The sequence below is a fragment of the Diaphorina citri genome, unplaced genomic scaffold, assembly GCF_000475195.1.
Source record: "Diaphorina citri unplaced genomic scaffold, Diaci psyllid genome assembly version 1.1 scaffold3, whole genome shotgun sequence".
Lineage (NCBI taxonomy): Eukaryota > Metazoa > Arthropoda > Insecta > Hemiptera > Psyllidae > Diaphorina > Diaphorina citri.
Genome location: NW_007377442.1, coordinates 750,477 through 770,878, shown reverse-complemented (window position 1 = coordinate 770,878; position 20,402 = coordinate 750,477). Strand labels below are relative to the sequence as shown.

General features: G+C 38.6%; 1 protein-coding gene and 1 non-coding gene across 2 annotated transcripts; one reads left to right on the top strand and one right to left on the bottom strand.

Annotated features, from left to right (window-relative positions):
* Window positions 1-446: 446 nt before the first annotated feature.
* Window positions 447-20,274, bottom strand: LOC103517524 (protein MON2 homolog). Its single transcript, XM_026826275.1, has 24 exons — window positions 19,955-20,274; window positions 19,302-19,433; window positions 18,868-19,050; window positions 18,414-18,653; window positions 18,059-18,184; window positions 17,624-17,830; window positions 16,282-16,537; window positions 14,593-14,801; window positions 12,834-13,076; window positions 12,196-12,408; window positions 11,518-11,693; window positions 11,315-11,378; window positions 10,978-11,122; window positions 10,526-10,647; window positions 10,037-10,168; window positions 9,668-9,802; window positions 9,097-9,332; window positions 8,415-8,586; window positions 7,826-7,948; window positions 7,324-7,452; window positions 2,455-2,639; window positions 1,790-1,977; window positions 1,187-1,412; window positions 447-658 (listed from the first exon to the last, which is right to left on the bottom strand). The coding sequence occupies exons 1-24, from the start codon at window positions 20,063-20,065 to the stop codon at window positions 448-450; spliced, it is 4,164 nt and encodes a 1,387-aa protein (XP_026682076.1). The 5' UTR covers window positions 20,066-20,274; the 3' UTR covers window position 447.
* On the top strand, window positions 15,352-15,535 carry LOC113470528. Its single transcript, XR_003393569.1, has one exon. It is a non-coding gene; the product is annotated as a U2 spliceosomal RNA (small nuclear RNA).
* Window positions 20,275-20,402: the final 128 nt, after the last annotated feature.

Sequence of the window (20,402 nt, the reverse complement as noted above, 5' to 3'; positions counted from 1 at the left end):
GTTCTCAATCAAGCCTGTTTAATTTTTTCAATCTTCTTTCATCCGACTAGGGTAAGGTCTTGAGTCCTCCATTTGCACCATGAAATAACTGCACCGCAGACCAAATTTTTTCAAGATAAATGACCTTTGATAGGATAAAATTCCATACCTCGGCTGGGATTGAACCCACGCCCTCCTGTTTACCAGGCGAGCGCCTTGACCACTACACCACCGAGGCCATAGATTTTACTTGGGCCCGGCGCGCCCCTAAAGGCAGGCATCTCCGGAGACAGTAATATGTACGACGAGCTTCAAGCTCCTTAAAACCACTAAACTGAGGCCCAGCCCAGGCAGCTCAAAATTTTCTGTACCTATCTACTTTCGCCCTTTGTTTGTAATTTCGTGCATTCGTGTACATTGAATTATAACAAATAAAGAGTCTAAATACTAAATAAATAAATATTTTTATCAACTTTCATGAAACTCGGACAAGCTGTTCGAGAGGTACTGACAAAATTCAACAGGATCGAATAAAAACACCGACCACACTCCATTCGGTAAATAACATTGAGAGTGACAGATTACAATAACTGACTCACCTTTTTCGGGCGCTTTCTTCAGTGATACGATCAATGTGGCGATGGCTTTCAGAACAAATGAGATTTCAGAGAGACGATATCTGGAATTTAATAGAATATACCTTGTTTATATTGCCAGAAAGAAGATTTACCTTTACCTTACGGGCCAGATGACTTAAACTTTTGCAGAGAGGTTCATTATTGCAAGTGTCCGCGGGCCGAAGTTCGAGAAATCTACGGTTCGGCGGGGATTTTGGGTCAAAATTTACAAAACAGGTCGAAAAGAGTTCGTCTTGCTCAGGAGTTTAGATTTCGGTCCAAGTCTATCAAATTTAACAGAGAGGTTCTATAAATTATGTCGATGAAAAATGACCCTAGGCCTGGTCTCCAGAAAAGTACGGTCGGCCGTTAATCAGGGCTAAAGCTTGGAAAAAGAGCGAAAGGAGTTCGGCCTTCTCAGGACTTTACCTTTCGGGGCAGGGGTCTCAAACTTTACAGAGAGGTTCATTAAAGGATGTAGATCAAAGTTGTCCGCGTGCCGAAGTTTAAAAAAAAAATCTACGGTTCGGCCGCTATTTAAAGTCATTCAAGGCCAAAATTTCAATATTCAGGACTCACTCATAACTTACCTAGGTAGAGGACAAGTCCCGGATCTCCCTTCGTCCAAAACATATTGTCGCAACACTTCCTGGAATCTATACAGGAGAGCAGTAACAGCCAGTTTTCCTGCGACACTTTCATCATCCAGTGTTGCCAAAATGCCCGCTTCAGAGCTAAGGCCATCCAGGAGAGAAAATTGCAACATCGTCTCGAAACAAAGTTTGGCAAATTCTTCACGCAGATTTGACTCGTTTGCTGAAAAAAAGGCGAATATTTTCTTGTAATTTATTTACATCAATTGGTAATTAATTATTAAAATTCTACACGAAGATAGAGTTTCCTCGATATAATTTGCGATTATTTTGCTCAGGGTCTATTTGAAATCTCTAAAACATGAATTGTTACAAACACTACGAAAGTATTTATATTTCATGTTTTTCATACGAACGAGACAATTATCATCATAGCAAGTTCATAATCAAATAGGTGATAGGTAAATTAAAATAACCTTTTAAGCTGTATATTTCTTAGTATTTTACTTGGTTATATCAAGTCTTCTCTGCTTGAATGGACTAAATGGAGAAATCGACTTGAAAATACTTAGGTATTGGTAAATCCACTACAGTTCTTACCTATCAGGCTGGTATAGGATGATGACAAAATGGATCCCTTATTCAGCAGAATGACGACTTTCAATATAAACTCCTTCGGGATCTGATTCGAATAGGAGAGGATTTCATCCTTGAGGAATTGTACTATATGGCAGTCCACGGTTTCGTCTTCTAACATTTCATCTGGAGTCATTTCTGCTGACGGGGCACTGAAAGAGACAAATTTAGTGATAGGTTTTATAAATGAATAAAGCTACTAATGAAGACAGAACTTGGCGAAGAGGCTTAGTGAGTCGTTTAATAAAAGATAGAACGAATCCGATAATGTATATCTGCTGTAACATCTTCAGCAGAGCTAAATTCAAGTTAGAACATAAAACTTCCTTGTAGTAATCTAGTTATTCTTCTTCCTAGCCTTTTCCTATTTAAATAGCGTCGGCGTTCTACTAATCTAGCAATCCAACTAAAAACACATTTATTTCTTTAATGGAATTCTGCCCTCGACTGCTGGCCAAAAACGGCCCGCCCGGGGCGGATGTTATCCTGAACGGATTATGTTCGTTCCCGGAACGACTGTTTTCCCTCTCTCTTCGATTTCGGGACGAAAAGACCTTAGCAGTTATAGTTCCCTCTGTCAAACCTAAAAAAAAAAAGTCGGACATACCTCTTAGGGAAGTCGGACATACCTCTTAGGGAACAACAAATTGTCCAGCATAAGAGCCAGCTGAGTCCACATAGGTCCTGTATGTTCTCCCCCGCACCTTGCTAGGGGCACTCCCGTCTGAACTACGCTGAGAAAACTTTGCACCGTGAGTTTCCAAGTGCCCTGGTAACTTGGATCGTAACGCCGACTGAGTGACTGGTTGAATGACTGAAATGGGGTAGAATAGAGTAGAATATAACTTGTTTATCATGCCTGAATAGGACTGAAAAGTCCCTTTGCCTAAACAACAGGGTCTTTTGTATTATGGGTTCAACATCGATTGATTGAAATAGTTTACTTTATTTTTAACAATAACATAAGTATACAATAAATATAGAACCTCCCTCAGACTACAGAACCCTCTGGAAGAGAGGAGAATACAGGTTACAAAAAAAAATTGAATTCAAACCAGCTTCTCAACTGTCCCTACTGGGCAGAGGGTACCACGAAAAAGCTACCATGCATTATGTGTCTTAACTTTAGTGATCTGGCGGAAAATTTGAAATGTAAAATGTAAATGTACATTTTACATTTTGCATTTTGCATTTTCCATTTTGCATTTTGCGGTTCGCACATCTCTGCTTATAGGCAGGACACTGTCTGGTCGAGTGACATATCCTTGGCGGAATGCTCACATAACACACTTCTTTCTAACTTGATAACCTCAAGTGTTATATAAGATGATAATAACAAAGCCCTGTCACTTCCCAACGAACAGATTGGGAGTGCTAGAATTAGCTGAAGTTATTTACATACGATTTTAAAGTCCAAGTTCGAGAATTAAAATTGATGATTGAACTAAACGAAACGTAAACAAAACACACAACTGAAACAACTTTGTAAATTAACTGATTTTTAATACATATCTTCATCCTGTAAAAGTGACAGAACCCGGATATTATTAGGTCCCGTATTTATAAGACTCTCCTTACCCATTGAGTGACTATTCTTTCTAATTTTCCTATCTCATCTTCACCTCAGTTAGAATTGAAATTCAGGAATTCCTCTTCTACAGGAAAGAACCTTAGGAAGAACATTTCATACTCATATTGTTGGTAATATTTAAATAAGTTGAAGTTAGAGTTAAAGTGTTAAAGAGCCAATACTCATTCGCTTGAATCCTACCTAACTGTTGCTGTGGACACATGTCAGTGCTATGAATAAATTAATGAATAATTAAATCTTGATCAAACAACGGGACTTGAGTGTTTCCTTTCTACTTGGAATTAAGAACGTTATCAAGACCATTAGGACATGAAAAATTGAGGTATTTTGGGTCATTTTGCACTGTTTTGAAGCATTAAATGAGATGTAAAAATAGCGACTTTGCGTATTGTTGATAATGGAAACAAAATGAGGTCTGAAGAGGTTTCTGTGCCTAATTATGCTTTATTCGTTTGGGTGTTCCCAGGGGACATATCCTAAAAATATCGTGTGATTAAACAATCAACGATACAGCTCAAAACATCACAGTAAGATTGATGAATAGGTAGAGAGGCGAACTGTATACGCTTGAGGTTGTGGTTCCTTTGGGAGCATATTTCTAATGTTACGTCAAACTGGAAATACCAACATGCTTTCGAATTTTTCGTACGAATTTAGGTCTTTCCTGGCATTTGTATTATTTGCGCTGATGTGCAGGGCACTCAAATAAGGTACTGCATGTTAATAGAGACTGTTTACTTACCATAACTACTTTTTCATTGATGTTCACCCTTATTAGCTTATTACTTTCCTTACCTATTTTATAACTAGTAAATCTCGTCTGTTAATTAAAGCCACTAGCCTAGTGGGTGATTACATTAGTTGGTGTTAAGTGTACTGTCTAACTTTATCTACTACCAATATTTTTCTTCATCTGTGTATTTCTGTGATTAAATTAGTGACCTTACGACTTAAGTATCTTATTAAATCTAATGGTTTAGATATTTAATATTTCATTCAATAGTGAAACGGTATGCATGCATACTTGTCTTTTGTTTTGCTAGTAAAATCTATTCAAACAGAAAACAATCTATGTACATAACAAAATCACATAAAACTCAACAATATAAAACTATTACAACAAATAATAAAAGAATTGGTTTGAGGGGAAAACTCTGAAGTAAAATAAAAAATAGTGAAAGAAGAATGGCGAATAAATGAATTTGACAGACATATAAACTTGGAATACCTAAGAAAAGACTCTAAATAAGTAAGATAAATTTTTGTAGGTACTAAATATCATATACAAAGGGAAATTATTTACAGTGCCAAATTTGTTTTTTAGGTATTATTTTTCAAATAACTTTTTTTTTTCTTTTCCTTTGGTGAGAGAGAGATAGATGTATGCATCTATACCTACCTATTGGGACCCAAAGGAACATTGAGGCTAATTACCCTCAGGACTCCGTTATAAGGGTGGACTTCTCAACTGTCAAAACTTGACATAGCGATGGCGGTCAGAGATAAACAAGAGCCCAGTAACAATAAATTGAACCAACTAACGAGGCTATATTGCACAGAACTTCAAATCAATAAAATAAAATTTAGAATTCTCAAAAAATAAAAGAAACAAAAGTTAAAGTAAGTTACCCACTTTTGATTTTTGACCACTCTGGAAAGAGTTTTACAAAAAGGAATCGATTGTATGTAAAAAGTCCAGTACCTTACTGCAAGAGGATCATTAAATTTGTTAAAGGACAGATAAGAAATACTCGTAAAACGCAAATGATTAATTAAAATGGACAACTGAGGTTGAGTTAATCTTTTCTAGCCAGTGGCGGCTTCAACAGGTCTCTGTACTGAAGTAGGGCAGCTCTCAGTGAGTCAGACACTTGGGGCGAAGTAGTGGCTATACAATCAACTAGGAATGGATAAAGGCTGATGAGTTGCTCCCACACTGATTTGTTAACTGAAACACAAAAGCAAACGATATCTAAAAATCTAATCTAAATAATGATTTATTTGTGGTGAAGCTCAGAGCTTCTTCACATTTTTTTGTGGATATCATAGCATTACTTTACAATTTCTGACATCCCGGCAAAGTAGTTAACATATTACTAATCTAATGAAGTAGTTAACTGAGTCATAATAACAATAACAATAGTGCTTATTTATACTGCTCGCATAGTTTAGGGTTTAAAAAAAAAAAAAAAAAAAAAAAAACTAAGTAACTGGTGAATGAAATTGAAACCCCAGAACTAGGCTGACTTATCAAACTATGTTGGTTGAATTCTGTTGCATTTGTAAAGTTACAAAAGGGTCCATTTATTATTAAACTTTTTTAAATAAAGTAGGTAAATGAAGTTTTGATCTAATTATTTAACAATAATAGTTGAACTTTCTTAATTTTTTTCAGTGTGTTGGCACAGATCGGCAGGCGGAAGACTGGTGTTTGCAGGACCGGGCAGACCTGCTGTACAATTTGATTTCTCTCTACCACAAAGATCTCGATACAATCAAGTCGAATTTACCCCGAGACCTAAATGGAGACGAGAGAGAGCGAGATGGAGAGGATATGAATGAGAAATTGACCAATATATTCCAGGTTTATCTGTCGTTATTGTTGCACGCGAGTATATTCAAGCATTTACCCATTTTGAAATTGCCCAAGGTGAGTTTGTATTTATTTTAATAGAGAATGGTGTACCTATAATCTTAGTAGCGTTGTCAAATTTTGAATTGGCGAGGCGGAGTGTACCGCGCTATCTACAGTTAGGTATTCCCTAATTTAGGTACCTATGTAAAAGATTATTATTATTTTTTGTGATGAGTGTTTTACGTTCGTTTTCATTTAGTAGTAATGATGCTACATTAGACTCGTGTGGTCTGTGTCGTAGCATGCCCACCCTGTAGTAATACTGTAGTATGTCTCTCATCAGATGGATGATAATGATAAGACACACAATACTTCTCATTTAGGTGGGTGCGTGGTCAACATGAGAACACCTGAAAGTAACCCGGTGAAATATTTGCAATCGAAATACGAGTGCAAATTTTTGTTGATAGTGGGAATCGAACCTGAGATCTTCTACGCTTAAGGAAGCGGGTTACTACTGGGCTCACCGTGCCTACTACTCTGGGATTAAACTCAGATCTTCTGAATGGCAAGCAAACGCGTTACCTCTGGGTTAACCATGTTCCCTGTTTGTTCTGTTTCTTTCAGTCGGGCAGTACTTCGTTCTCAGAGTCAATGCAACTGTTGCAATGTTTCCAAGGCAAGGAAGGAGTGCTAGGAGGTGCTATCATGTCTCGCAACAAAATCCTAGCGTCACAGCTCAGCTCCAAACTTACCAAACTGCTTGCCATTAGTGATCCATATAGACTACAGGTAAGTAGAAAATAGCACATACCAAACATCCCTGCTCAAAGTTCCGCTTTATGTAAACACTACCTACGTAGGTACCTACCTATATGATAATAATAGTGCTTATTTTTACTGCTCGCATAGGACTGATAAGTCCCTTTACTCCAGCAGTAGGCTACTACTATTATTGTGGTCAAATTCTCAAATTATATTGAGGATAAAATTCCATACCTCGGCTGGGATTGAACCCACGCCCTTCTGTTTACCAGGCGAGCGCCTTGACCACTACACCACCGAGGCAGGCTGAAGTAGATTCGTAAGAGCTTAACCCATTCTTTAGGCCTGTTTGCCCCTACATCTAAGCCTCGGAGTGGGCTTTGTATGTACGTAATAGCACCTGTACTAAACCATAGGAAATCCAAGATGGCGCGCCATCGGAATCGATACCGTTTCCTAAAGGAAAATAAAACTCTTCCCGCCCCCCCCCCCAAAAAAAATAAATAAATAAAAATAAATAAAGATGTTGATTTTATTTCCCAAAAATATGAATAAATTTAAACGTACCTCTAGTATCTTGGTTAAAATTTGGCCCTCTACAACTGGTTTTTCCTTAGCCGTCTTCTTATACAGGGATACAAGTTCAGCGATGGCTTTCTCTCCAAATTGCACGTAGTTCGACGATAAATAATCGTTCTGCAAAGGCAAAATTATTGAATTGAGTAGATCAAAAAGAAGAGTACCTAAAGAATTAATTAAATACTGACAAAAAGGAATGCCAGATGTAATTTTAAAGTGAACACTAATGGTGAGTGTTAGAAATCCATAAACTCACACGTAAAACATTTCATTTTTTCTGACCTCTGAAGTTTACTAGGATATCGCATTATCAATCAAATAAACCAGAATACACGTAGGTAGAATAGAATATACCTTGTTTATCCTGCTGGAATAGGACTGAATAGACCCTTTCCTACCGCAGTCTAACCAAAGTCTTATACGTTTGTACAGATTATAAAACTAAGCTTACAGATAAAATAAAACAGATACTATACAGATAAAAGCTTACCAATTGCACTTGTTTGTTTTCATGATGAGGAACTTTCTGATAGGCAAACTGACTCAAATGAAGCAATTCCTTGAATATAGGACAAATCATCATGTCTAACTTCGCTGGAGAACTTCGGGCTTCCTGGAAACACAATTAAATTCAGTAGGGAGTCAGTGAAAATGTTGTCACGACACTTTAAATTAAAGGTTCATAGTTTTGTTATACAGATATACCTAATCTACATAGGTGGGATTTTTCGAGAGTATTTCAGATTGACTAAAAAGTTCTAAAAAAAATGTACCTCTGCACTGATTTTGCAATACTTCAAGGCACATTCTTTTACATCCATGCCTATCCAAGAACGGAAAAGTTTAGAAAATTTCCGGCCTGGCCGGGATTCGAACCCAGCACCTCCGGGTTGGGAGTCAGTGCTCTTGACCACTCGGCCACGGAGGTGGGCCCGAGTGAATTGAGGTAAAATCTCACTTATTAATTTAGATTCTTTATTGGTTATCATTCAATGTACACAAATACAAGAAATTACAAACAAAGGGCGAAATTATTGCCTGGGGCAATCTCTAGCATTCAACCTTGTATACCAACTTACCTTCTCCAGCAGGAATATACACTCGAGAATGCCATCCTGTAGTTGAATGAGAGCGGAGTCCGGGAATGTACTAGCCGAAGTAGCATTGGGATTGAAATGTTTTGTACACAAGGGAATACTAATGATGATTTCTATCACACTGCACAGCTTTTCTAAATCTGACAGCACAAACCTGAAAATACAATAAACGTTTACTTATTGTATTACTTCTTCAAAACAATATCACACAAAAAAACTTTTTCTAAGTTTGAAGAACAATAGAAAATACAATAGAGTAAACCAATAATAAAATTAGTTAGGGTACTTTAGGATAAACAGCCGTTATTAAGGGCCATTAAGGGCCACAAGGTTTTGAAAAACCTTAAAAGAGTACGCGTTTTTCAGGACTTAACCTTTCCACCCAAGTCGATCAAACTTTGAACATAAGTTCGTTATAGGATGTAGACCAAAAATGTCCTGAGTTCGAAGACCGAGAATTGTACTCTTCGTCCGTTATTTAGAGTTAAAGTGCCACTATTTCTGGCCAAAGTTTGGAAAAAGCTCGAAAAGAGATAAGGGAAAAGAAAGAAAAAAATAATCTGAAAACGTACCTACACTATAGGGTTATTTTCGCAGAGATTTAGGCCGTTTATTATAGCCGATGACCCTACTTATACCTACACTAGCCATGATTTTTTTTTACCTTGACGAGATATGCTGAAACACTCCTGGAAAAATGAGCACCAAGGAGGCTAAAAACTGTTGCGAGGGGCAATACTCTGGGTCCAAATGACACTCGGTGGCTATTTTCAGCCAAACTTTCCACGCTTTGGTCCAAATATCGTCCTCATTCGGGTCGGTTTTTGTATTCTGAGGACTGGAAACGTTCTCATTGAGGATAAGCATTTCCTGAAGTGACCTGAGTGCTGCCAGGGACACCTGCGAAAAATAAGTCAAGTCAATTAATTTTTTATTGTATGAAGAAACTACAGATATTATATGAGAAAAAGTCACAGATTAGGGGATGTTGACACGGATTTTTTTCCCTCGGCAAAGAGTAAATCAGGCTTCATGAGTTAATTTCAGAGGAACGTGTCAAATAAACACATTACATTATAACAAATAACTGATGCTCAAATCAATAGTAGTGTCTTTTATAGACTGTCCTGACTGTCTAAAACACATTCTGTAGATGGAACTGTAGGAAAAATACGCTATAATTTAGACTGTCAGCTAAAATACCTAAATGATAAGTGGACTGAAAGAACTCTTACCTCATTGTTTTTACTGAGAGCAGAATTCTCTATGAATTCCAATAGGAGCGACCAAGCTCGGGGGAAATCACCTAGTGTTTGTAACAGCTGACGTTTTGTATTGAACACTCTGGCTACACCTGATAATGTCAGCACCTGGAATATAAACATTCAGCACATTAAATGCCCGTGTTTCGCCACGGAAAATTGATCACAACTCGAGATCGTTTTAGATGTTAGCAAAATCTCTTCTTACTACACATACAGAACATATTGAGAGTCTTCCTACCAAATTTCAGATTTCCAGGTTTTGAGTTCAGGAGAGATCAGTGTGTGAATTAGTGAATGTATCTTTATATAATACATAGTAAAGATAAAGATTTTACATACCTGAGTTTCGGCCCATTGCTTCTGGGCAGTATTTCTCGAGTGATGAATCAGTATATTTCCTTCGGTGTCTACTTTCTTGCTACTAGCCGTACTCGATAGAGATCTGACTTTGTCCAGGAGCGGGAATAGAACCTGGAATACGAGGAGATACGTTCAAATCATTCCGAAGGTTGTTGATTCGACTTCGAGGGTAAAGAGATTTTTCAGTCCTTTTCCAACTGGATAAACAAGGTGTATGCGCTGGGCCGCGGGTTCGATTCCCACCCGGGGCGGATTTCATCCTGAACGGATAATATTCGATCTCGGAACGGCTGGCTTTCTCCTGTCCTGTCTTCCTTCTCTCTTCGATTTCGGGTCGATAAGATCTTGGCAGTTACAGTTCCCTCTATCAAACCTCTTCCTATTTTCTATTGGCAAGTTAACTTCGTACCACTTAATACTACTTTATGATTTAAGTATGAAACATTTACAGTCCTTATCAATACTGACCTGCCATAGAACTGCCTGCCAAGTACTCTGAGCTAGCAGGTTCCCATGAGACGATATTGTAGACAGGAGGGTTTGACCTGCTGACTTCCTCACAGCAGGTCTGAGATCTACACACAAAGCACCTGAAATGCAGAAGACGTGGAAATCATTATTATTACCTTGATACCATACCATGCTTTAAGTAATGTCAATGAAAATAAAAATTCGTGAAGATCAAAACCAACTAAGTACAGAAAAAGGGCGATAATAGTGCTTGGGGCATTGAGTCTTTGGTACCAACAAAATTATAAAGGAGCTTTACTGAAAATATAATAAACAAATCGTCTTTTAAGGAAGCTGGATTACCTACATTATTTTAGGGAATAAACAATGGCCGTCTTTTAGGGAGTTTGAGGGGGCTCTTAGCGCCACTGAAAATAATACACAAATGGCCATATTTTAGGGGTCCTTACCTAGTTTCAAATAGAGACACATCCACAGCTTATCGAACGCTGGCATTTCGGAGCCAAAATTGATTTCCGGAAACACCGAATTCTCGTTGGCTAATATGACACAAATTTTCTCTTGGTTTTGATAGAAGTAGTCAGCTATGTACCACTGAAAAAAGACAAATCAAAATTCAGAATTCAGGTCAGCTAAAAATGTAGAAAAGTAGAATAGGAATGAAAATATTGACTATAAGTTTACTGGGATTACATTACATTACAGGTAGCTTCTGTTCAGAAGGTTGCTATATTATTCTGTCCACATTCTGTCTCCATGTGATTCTGTCCTCAGCCATTCTCTTGCATTCGTCAAACGTTGATGTTTCTGTCCATTCCATGATGTTGAAATTCCATTACTGGGATGCCGACTGAAAATTAAATTAAAAAAAAAAAAAAAAAAAAAAAAATGCAAAATTGTCCAATTTTAAACATGAGTTTGTAGAGTATAGCCTAAGATCTCATTTTTCTTCCTAACTAACTTACTCAATACTCATATTTCTTACTTACCCATGCTGATCATTCACAGCTCCAATCACACTCAACACAAGTGGCCACCCGTGGGAGAGTGTTTCTCCTGAACCATGCAACACTTGAAGCACACATTCTAGTTGCCTTTGCCTTACATCGCCATGGGGGACTGAAGATAGTTCAGACAATGGACCCAGCAGGAGCTCTTGTAGTTTCTGAGGGGAGAAGAGGATTACCCTTGAAGTTATAGAATAGAATTGGTGCGATAGTCCTAGACAAAAATGGACGCGGCACACATAGGATCAAGAAGAGACCGTTCTAATAATATAGAACAGAATAGACCCTTTATACTGCCAAAATGAGACTGAAAAGTCCTTTTTCTCCTACAGTCTAAATAAGGTTTGATGTAGTTGGAACAGAAAGGAATATTGAAGTTATATCCGTGATTAACAGCTCAAATATGTCTTGCATGACTTCATCTGATTGCAGCCAAAATTTAATTGCGCTCAGAGAGAGATTCTCTGTTTTGGTTTTCGTAAAGTAAAAGTACCAATTTTTCATGATTTTCCTTTTAAAATATCCAAGTTTTTTTCCTTCCCAAAGTTAAGTCAAGTAAGCTAAGGCTCCTTCGAGTAACGGATATCTCCAGGCTCCTTCGATGGAATAAGTGTTTAATCCAACTTAGTTAAACTTCTCTTCTTCCGGGCATAAACTCACTTGATTTTCTCTCAGTGGCGGCTGGTACTTGTAGTGCAGGGCTGCCTTCACCAGATAGGTAATAGCTTCTACGCCCCACTCTCTCATTCGGATGTGGGGATGTTGGCACACTTCCAGTAGATGATTGGTCAGGGGCTTCCAAAGAACTTCGACCCGGGGCAAATTGACCAGGCCGGTTTCCAACAGTTTGGCCACGGCAAACAGGGATGGTTCCTAGGGGAGGAAAAACGGCATTCAAATTTGGGATAAACTGACGTAACTATTTTCTAATGAAGACTTTTTTTAAAAAAAAAAGAGGTGTGATAAAGGGAACTGTAACTGCTAAGATCTTATCGTCCCGAAAGCGAATAGAGAAGGAAGATAGGATAGGAGAAAGCCAGCCGTTCCGAGAACGAACATTATCCCATCAGGATAAAATCTGCCCCGGGCGGGAATCGAACCCGCGATCTAGCGTTTACAAGGCAGATGCGCTACCCTTCAAGCTAACTGGGCTGGCTGTTTTCACAGTTTACTGGAGCACTAGTCTTTATTACCCAACAAAGTCTCTTATGTGCATAAGAAGAATAACTAGTCGAGATGCTCGCCAGGGGGTTATGGAGAAGTAACCCTTAGCTAAATATCCTTACAGAGTCACTTACCCTGTTACAATAAGCAAGCTCCATCGCTTCCTGGGACAGCTTACACAGAGCATCAATCAGATGGTGCAGAGCTACGTCACTCAAATATTGACTCGACTCAAACAGACGGGACAGCATGGCACTCAGTACAGGTAAATCTGCCATGACGGCAGTAGTTAAGACAGCGTTTGTGTCGGCATTAGTTTTGCCCGCTTGAAGACTGCCACCTGTGGAGGGTTTGAGTCCCAGAATCCAGACCAAGTGCTTGAACAGACACAGACATATGGACATGGACCAATTGCTGAAACCAATTGCTTTGGATTTAGGCTCCAGGGACCTTGAAACTGACCCACAACCAAAAAACTTAAAAAAAAAAAAAAAAAAAAAAAATCAGTCGACCAGGAAGGATTGGGGTTTAAACCCTCTGGATGTCCAGAAATAATATCTGAGCTCTCATGTCCTAAATATGTGTATTAGAGATAATTTTGAAAGTGAAAATTCAGTGGTTGGATGGAAAAGCTTAATCTTAGACTACTGCCACTTTTAAAAAAGCAAAAAAAAAAAAATCATGTTCTTATCTAGTAAGTTTAAATTCTATTCTATTCCAGCCGGAGGCCAGGCAGCTCAAGGCCAACCCCCTGCCATGCTAGTAGGTCTTCCTGTAGGACCGGGAGTGTCCCCTCAGCCAGGATTCTTCTACAGGGGAGTGTGGCTCCCTATTGTGATCACTTGCCCCCCGGGTCAGGTCAAATCAACCTAGTAAGTATTAATCTGGCAACCTGAAGGTCAAATAATTAGTAGACATAGATAGTCCTAAAAAAAAAATAAAAAATACTAAGCTGCACCGAGTCTCTAGCCAAAATTACTTGGCCCGTCCCGAACCGCAGTCAACCATCATGAGACCCTGTGCTTTTCGTTTGAAGCATGATAAACCCTTTGTAATATCCAGCTAGCCAGGCTGGTTAGGGTTTGGCTGCTCTGGTCCCTATTTATAGTTCCACAGCAAGACACTGTTTGGTCCCCCAGCCAGACCACCCTCCAAGTTAACTAGGCTGGTAAGCAAAGCTTGAAATTTTCAATTCTCTTGTTTCAGCCTGGAAATGATGGATAAGGTTGAAGCTCCGTCAATTCCAGATGGCTACGGAATCTCCATAGCCTATGCCTGTCTGCTTTTTTTTTTTTTTTTTTTTTTTTTTTTTTGTAAGTTTGTTTGATTTGCGTTGCCTCACGTAAGATTTGCCTGAAGGGAAATTTTTGATTTTGGACACGATCAAGCCTTTAGCCCCCGTAAGGTCCTTGTTTTCAGTGATTTCTCCATTTCCACAGTTCCTTGTTTTCAGTGATTTCTCCATTTCCACAGTTTGTATTTTAAAGATATAGGTACATACTTATATTATGTTCACCATATTTTATTTTTCCAGTGAGAACCTGATCAGGATAGCATTCCAATGTTTGCAGCTGGTTGTCACAGATTTTCTACCCCTGATGCCGTGGAAATGCTTGCCTCTCTGTCTGGAGACCACGTCCAAATTCGGATCTCAAACCCAGGAGCTGAACATTTCATTGACCGCTATTGGACTTATGGTAATCTCTAGCCTGGCTGGTTAGGGTTTGGCTGCTCTGATCCCTATTTACAGTTCCACAGCAAGACACTGTTTGGTCCCCCAGCCAGACCACCCTCCAAGTTAACTAGGCTGGTATACAAAGCTTAAATTTTTTCTCTTTTTTCAGCCTGGAAATGATGGATAAGGTTGAAGCTCCTTCAATTCCAGATGGCTACGGAATCTCCATAGCCTACGCCTGTCTGCTGGAGATTATTCGTTCCATATCTCTGGTCATAGCAGGATCCAATACACGGGATGAAAACCTCACTGTAACACCGGAACAGAAACAACTCCATGTTCAGATGATAAACTCCAGCTGGTGCGGGGTCCTCGCAGCCTTGAGTCCGCTGATCGATTCCAGGTACGGTATCTGAAAATTGCATATCTGTGGAGGGAAAAAATATAAACATCAAAGACGAATACATTTGAATTAGTAATACTTTGGGTCCCTTGAAAATGTGCATACAAGTAATATTTTGGGTCTCAAAAGACCCAAAATATTACTTTATGTCTCATTTTTTCTTGGTCTACAGCCATGGACATAATTTAACTAACTTCTTCCATTTGCTTTCTCTTCTTGCTAGTACCGACGAAGCAGTCACGGAAAACATCCTAAAATCCATGCAGACATTCACGTCATTATGTGGCGGTCTCGAACTCTCAACCCCTCGGGACGCCTTCATAACCGCCATCTGCAAGGCGTCCCTACCGGCCCATTATACTCTGACGGTGCTCAACACGAACCCCCCTCTGTTCCGGGCCCAGAATGGGGGTTTGGGGGATATTGGGGCGAATCAGTACTATGCGAATGATTGGGATTACAAGCATCAGGTTGTAGTCGTTGGAACGCCTCTACCCACGTCATCTTTACCCTCAGGTGAGCTTTATCAGGGACCTGTAGTTTTTTTTTTTTCATTGGTTGGGCCTTAAGGCCAATCTCTTTTCGGCCTTTTGGCTTAGCCCAAAGTGTAGTATCTGTTCTTATCAGCTTAATATACAGCCATTCCATGCAATTTATGCTCTTGGTGTTATATAAATTTATCCTAAATATCAGGAACTCTTGCCTTGGTGGTGTAGTGGTCAAAACGGTCGCCTGGTAATCAGGAGGGCGTAGAAATTTGATAGGACCATTATGAATTGATTAATTGATTGTTTGAGAATTTGACCACAATATTAGTAATACGTATAGTCTGCTGCTGGATTAAACACTCTTTTGAGTCCAGCTCCAGTAATATCAATCGATCCATAAGCCCTAATATCCATGATTTTCTTACAGGGGCTCATCATGGACCAGTAATGCTAACCGCCAAGAACCTACAAAGTATGAGAGCTATACTAAGTCTAGCACATTGTCATGGCAGCATACTGGGAGCATCTTGGCACCTGGTTCTCACCACACTACAGGTTTGTGGAATCACATTATTTTATTTTATTCTAATTTTTCCCAAGTGTTGTACGTATAAAGACACCTAATGTACTCGTAACGAAAGCAATAAGAGAAAGGCAGGCAAACTGAGGACTTCAATAGTTGAAGGCAAGTTAAAACTGAGATTTAAGTAGCCGAGTGATATATCCCAATCCTGATTCTATAGCCAAAGAGTTTGTTAACCTCTAAGGCCAGCCACTCACTATCAGGTTGACCTGACAGGTACGACCGAAATGGTTCGCCTGTCAGGTCTACCTGATACCTGATAAGCACACACTATATCAGATAGACCTGACAAGAGTGTGTGGCACTACTACTATTCCTACTACTACTACTACTACTACTACTACTACTACTACTACTACTACTACTACTACTACTACTACTACTACTACTATACCAGCAGGATAAAAAATATATATTCTATTCTATGACTTACCTACAGAGGACGAGGACAGAGAGGGGGATGAGTTCAGAAACACCGAATGTACATAGGTTGCCAGCGAGTTGACAATGTCCTGGAATATATGCGTCGTGTGATCCTTCAAATCGTACGACTGACAGAACGCTTTGAGCAACTCTGTCTGAACACACAGCTTGTGTAGAACTTCCAATGCGAGGGAACGCTGCCAGACTGGCTTGTCGGGGTCAAGAAACTTGATGATGAGCGAGAGGAAAATTTCGCATTCTGTTACCTGTGGAACAATAGGGAGACAAAGAGATGGATTTTTTTTTTTAAATAAAACGGACATCTCCACCCATGTCTGATTTTGAAAGTTTGGACCGATTGCAATACTTTCTCATTACCTTATATAAGTTCCCTATACATAATGGCAAGAAAGTAAAAAATCGACTGTGTTTATTTTTACACGATTTCCATTTATAACATACCTAGGTAGGTACTTTCATTTCTTGTCTTCGTCTTCGATTTACTTATTACTGCAAAACTCAGATATAAAAGCATAATTCTTGACAAGATAGGAGGATGGTTATGGTTATTCTCATGGCCAAGTCTGTTATTTAGATTAGAGGCCAAACAAACAAGCTCTATCAAAACAGAACATTAATATTTACGCATATTATATCGAAGGTCTTTTCGGGTCCCATTTTTCCCTCCGTCCCACTATTAGTCCGATTTTCCCTCTGAAATAAACCCCCAGGATCCAAACCTAGCGCCTAGACTTAAACTATAAACATCAATACAAAAGGAGATAATATAATATGGCGTGACCAGAATCCTAAAGGTCAGAAATATTTTCCCAAAGTATTGAAAAGAGAAAGGTGACAAAAAAGTACAATGACATTGTTGTAATGAAGTATTAGGTATTTGAAAACTGACACACCATTGTCTAGCAGGACATTTGCGTGCATGTGTGTTGTAAACCCTGGCTCTGGTCTGTAATATACAAAATGTCATATATCGCTACGAGGAATGAAATGTTATTCGTTGTTCTATTACTAGGTTTTCCATTACTTCAGGGCACATTCTTTTATATCCATTCCTATTTGGAAAAGGAAAAATATCAGTACATTTCTGCCCCGTTCCCGGGATTCGAAGCCAGAAACTCTGAGTCAAGTCAGTGGTTTTGGGGCTTTTTTTAGGACGTTGCTATGATTTTCCCATTATCAAACCCCAATCCTTCCACCCGAACCCTAACACTGTAAGATGGCCTAATTGTGTTTAAGTGTACATACACGAGACCTTATTTAGACTGCTGGGATAAAGGGACTTTTTAGTCTCATTCGAGCAGGATAATCAAGGTATACTCTATTCTACTTACCAGTAGCACATGGTACTTTTGCACCAGGATGGACACTACCCGTAGAAGTCTCACACTGATGGGGAAATAGGGTTTATCCAGGGGAGCATTCTGCTGTGAACTACCGCTACTTGATAGGGCGTTATTCCTGTACTTGATATTGGGAGAGAAAAGTTTGATGACCAAGGCACAGACTCGCTCCTTGAGTAGGAAACTGAACTCAGGGTGCTGAAAACAAATAATATGTGTTGAGAACCTGTCAAGTGATCGCGGCAAACAGGAGTACGTGGGTTCGATCACAGCTGGGGTACCTATAGAATTTTAACAATTTTCTTCTTTCTGTGTTTTATTTTATCAATAATTTGAGTATTTAACCGAATAGGTACTTAATAATGAAGCTCAGAGGGTTGGGTGGTAGAGACCATGTTAAGTGAAGAATTTAGGATGTCAACATACCTTATAGAACACAGATGGGTAGTTGATCAGAATGGATTCAAGGAGTTCTAATCCAAAAGTCCGTGTCATTTCAGTCATTCCTATCAGCCAATAAGGTTGATCTGTGTTCACCAGTTGAACCAAATCCTGAGAAAATTCACATGGGGAAATACAAGTTATAATCAAGGGCGAAATTTATATGTGTAGGAAAAATGAGACAAAAGGCTTGAAAAAAGAGAGCCTGAAAATGTGTTTCCTAAGCATTCAATTTGGGCTTGTCTAGCACTGTTTCAATGAAGATTTTTAGTTTAAGTATAGTGCTTTAACACTTGAAGTGGGAAGATAATCCCTTTATCATATCAGACAATATTCTCACCTGGAACATAAGGTAAGCATCTCCCGCACAAGGTCGGATTCCTTTGGGCGGAATATTACTCGGAGTCTTCAGTTCCTCATAGTTTATATTGCGAGGTTTATGGTCTTCTTCTCTGAACTGGTCATCTTCTAGAAGTACTCTTTCAAATACATGAGATACAAGATGGCGAACTGTAGCTCCGGCTGTGTTGATAGTGGTGGAGTCTTTGGCAAAGTGAAGTCGGAAACAGAGAACTAGATTCTGGAAGAAGAAAGAAAAGGTCATGAACTCTTTCCTGAGTACAAAACCCCTGTAATATCAAATACTGCCATAGATCCTTAGTGGCACTCATAAACTGTGAAATTTGAGAAAAAGTTTCTCTGATCAATGATGATTCATAAGATAAAGTAAGAAACTCAACAAACAATACTTATGCCATTCTCCCCTATCTTTTTTGTACTATTTTTAAACATACCTTAGCCAGTATTTCACCATGAACCACAGAATTGGTTGTCAATAGGAGGGTACAACTTTGTAGGATTTTCACTTCTTCAGTGCCCGACTCCATAAGCATCCACAAAGTGTCTGTAATATACCGAGCTCCCTTCTGATCTATGGCTTGGTTTGTAATGAGTCGCTGCATCATACTGATACACATCTAAGAGGAAAAAATAAATAAGAATCATTTTAGAACATACCAAACAGAGGTCAGGCAATCTCCTCAAAAAATGAGCCCTTTGTATGCATCCCAAATTACAGTTTTCTACTGAAATTTATAATCGTTTAATTGCAACTGTCAATTGTAATTTCATTGCACATACATGGGCAATTTCATTTGAAAAAAAAAAACTTTTTTTTGATGTTCTATGAGGGTGACCACAGTTTATTTTTTAATATACAAGTACTTACTTTAATTATTTTTTGATCTTTTGTTTCACACCCCTGTACAACAGGATACAATATTTGATTGACAACCATGTGCATTTGAGATTGTGGATTGGAGGAGACATTCCGAAGCTTTAAAATTCCTTCTTCACATGCCTGTGGAGCACATAAAATAATTAATGTACCATTTCAAGGAAGGGTTAAGGAGTAGGTACCCCACCCAATTAAAATAAAGTAGGTAACTACTGGTTTATTTTTACCTAATAATTTCAAGTTATGATTTATTAATTGGGGATATAATATAGGATAAAAATAAAATTCACTGGGGCACTTGTGCAGAAGTCATGTCCGTGGAATATTGCTACCAAAGGAACTGACACAAACAAGCACTGACCAGTGTTATTATAGGGTTAGGTTAAACACAAGAAAGAGTTTTCACAATTAGAGCAGTGATTAGTGTTATTATAGGGTTAGGTTAAATACAAAAAGTAAAAAGGCACTTTTCTTTTCCACGGACGTGACTTCTGCATAATTACCCCTAAATGGTAATTTAATCAACTTATCTTTCTGTCTAATCTCTAAAGGACTCTAAGATCACTCCCATCAGCATAGATAACACAAGTTCAATGTTACTTCTTCTGTTGATTTCAAACAAGATGTCCATCCATTCAACTTACCTCTTTGATTTGGGGAAATTTCTTTTTGGTTTCAATGGATAAATTCTTCAAGTCATTTTGTAAAGAATCCAGAAATTTAAGTGACAACTCTGGATTTTGTCTAGCCCCCATGATGTAGTGAGTATTGGTGAACTTTTAGGACATTTTACTTTTGAAGTTACTAATCACTACATCAGACAAATAGGATTTAGAGATAAGAAATACCACATTGTGACATCCCCAACGTCACTATTAAATTATGCTGGCAGATAATAAGGAAAATCATAAAAAACGAATTAGTTTTTTTGAAAAAATATCCACAGTTTCCAGTTGATTCTGATTCTTCCTAAAAATGAAAGAAAAAAAAAGAAGTGTAAAATTTACAACTAGGAAGTGAGCAACCTCTTTTTTACGAAACAGTGACACGATGTGAAGTTAGCAACATATATAAAAACCTCTTTACGCTTCA

Excerpts from the sequence above, each read along its gene's own strand:
- LOC103517524 (XM_026826275.1), bottom strand. The coding sequence starts at position 20,065 with ATGGGGGCTAGACAAAATCCAGAGTTGTCACTTAAATTTCTGGATTCT. Across the intron at positions 19,051-19,301 it reads AAGATCAAAAAATAATTAAA|ATGTGTATCAGTATGATGCA; the intron begins GTAAGTACTTGT and ends TTTTCCTCTTAG. Across the intron at positions 10,169-10,525 it reads GGCAGGCAGTTCTATGGCAG|GTTCTATTCCCGCTCCTGGA; the intron begins GTCAGTATTGAT and ends CTCGTATTCCAG.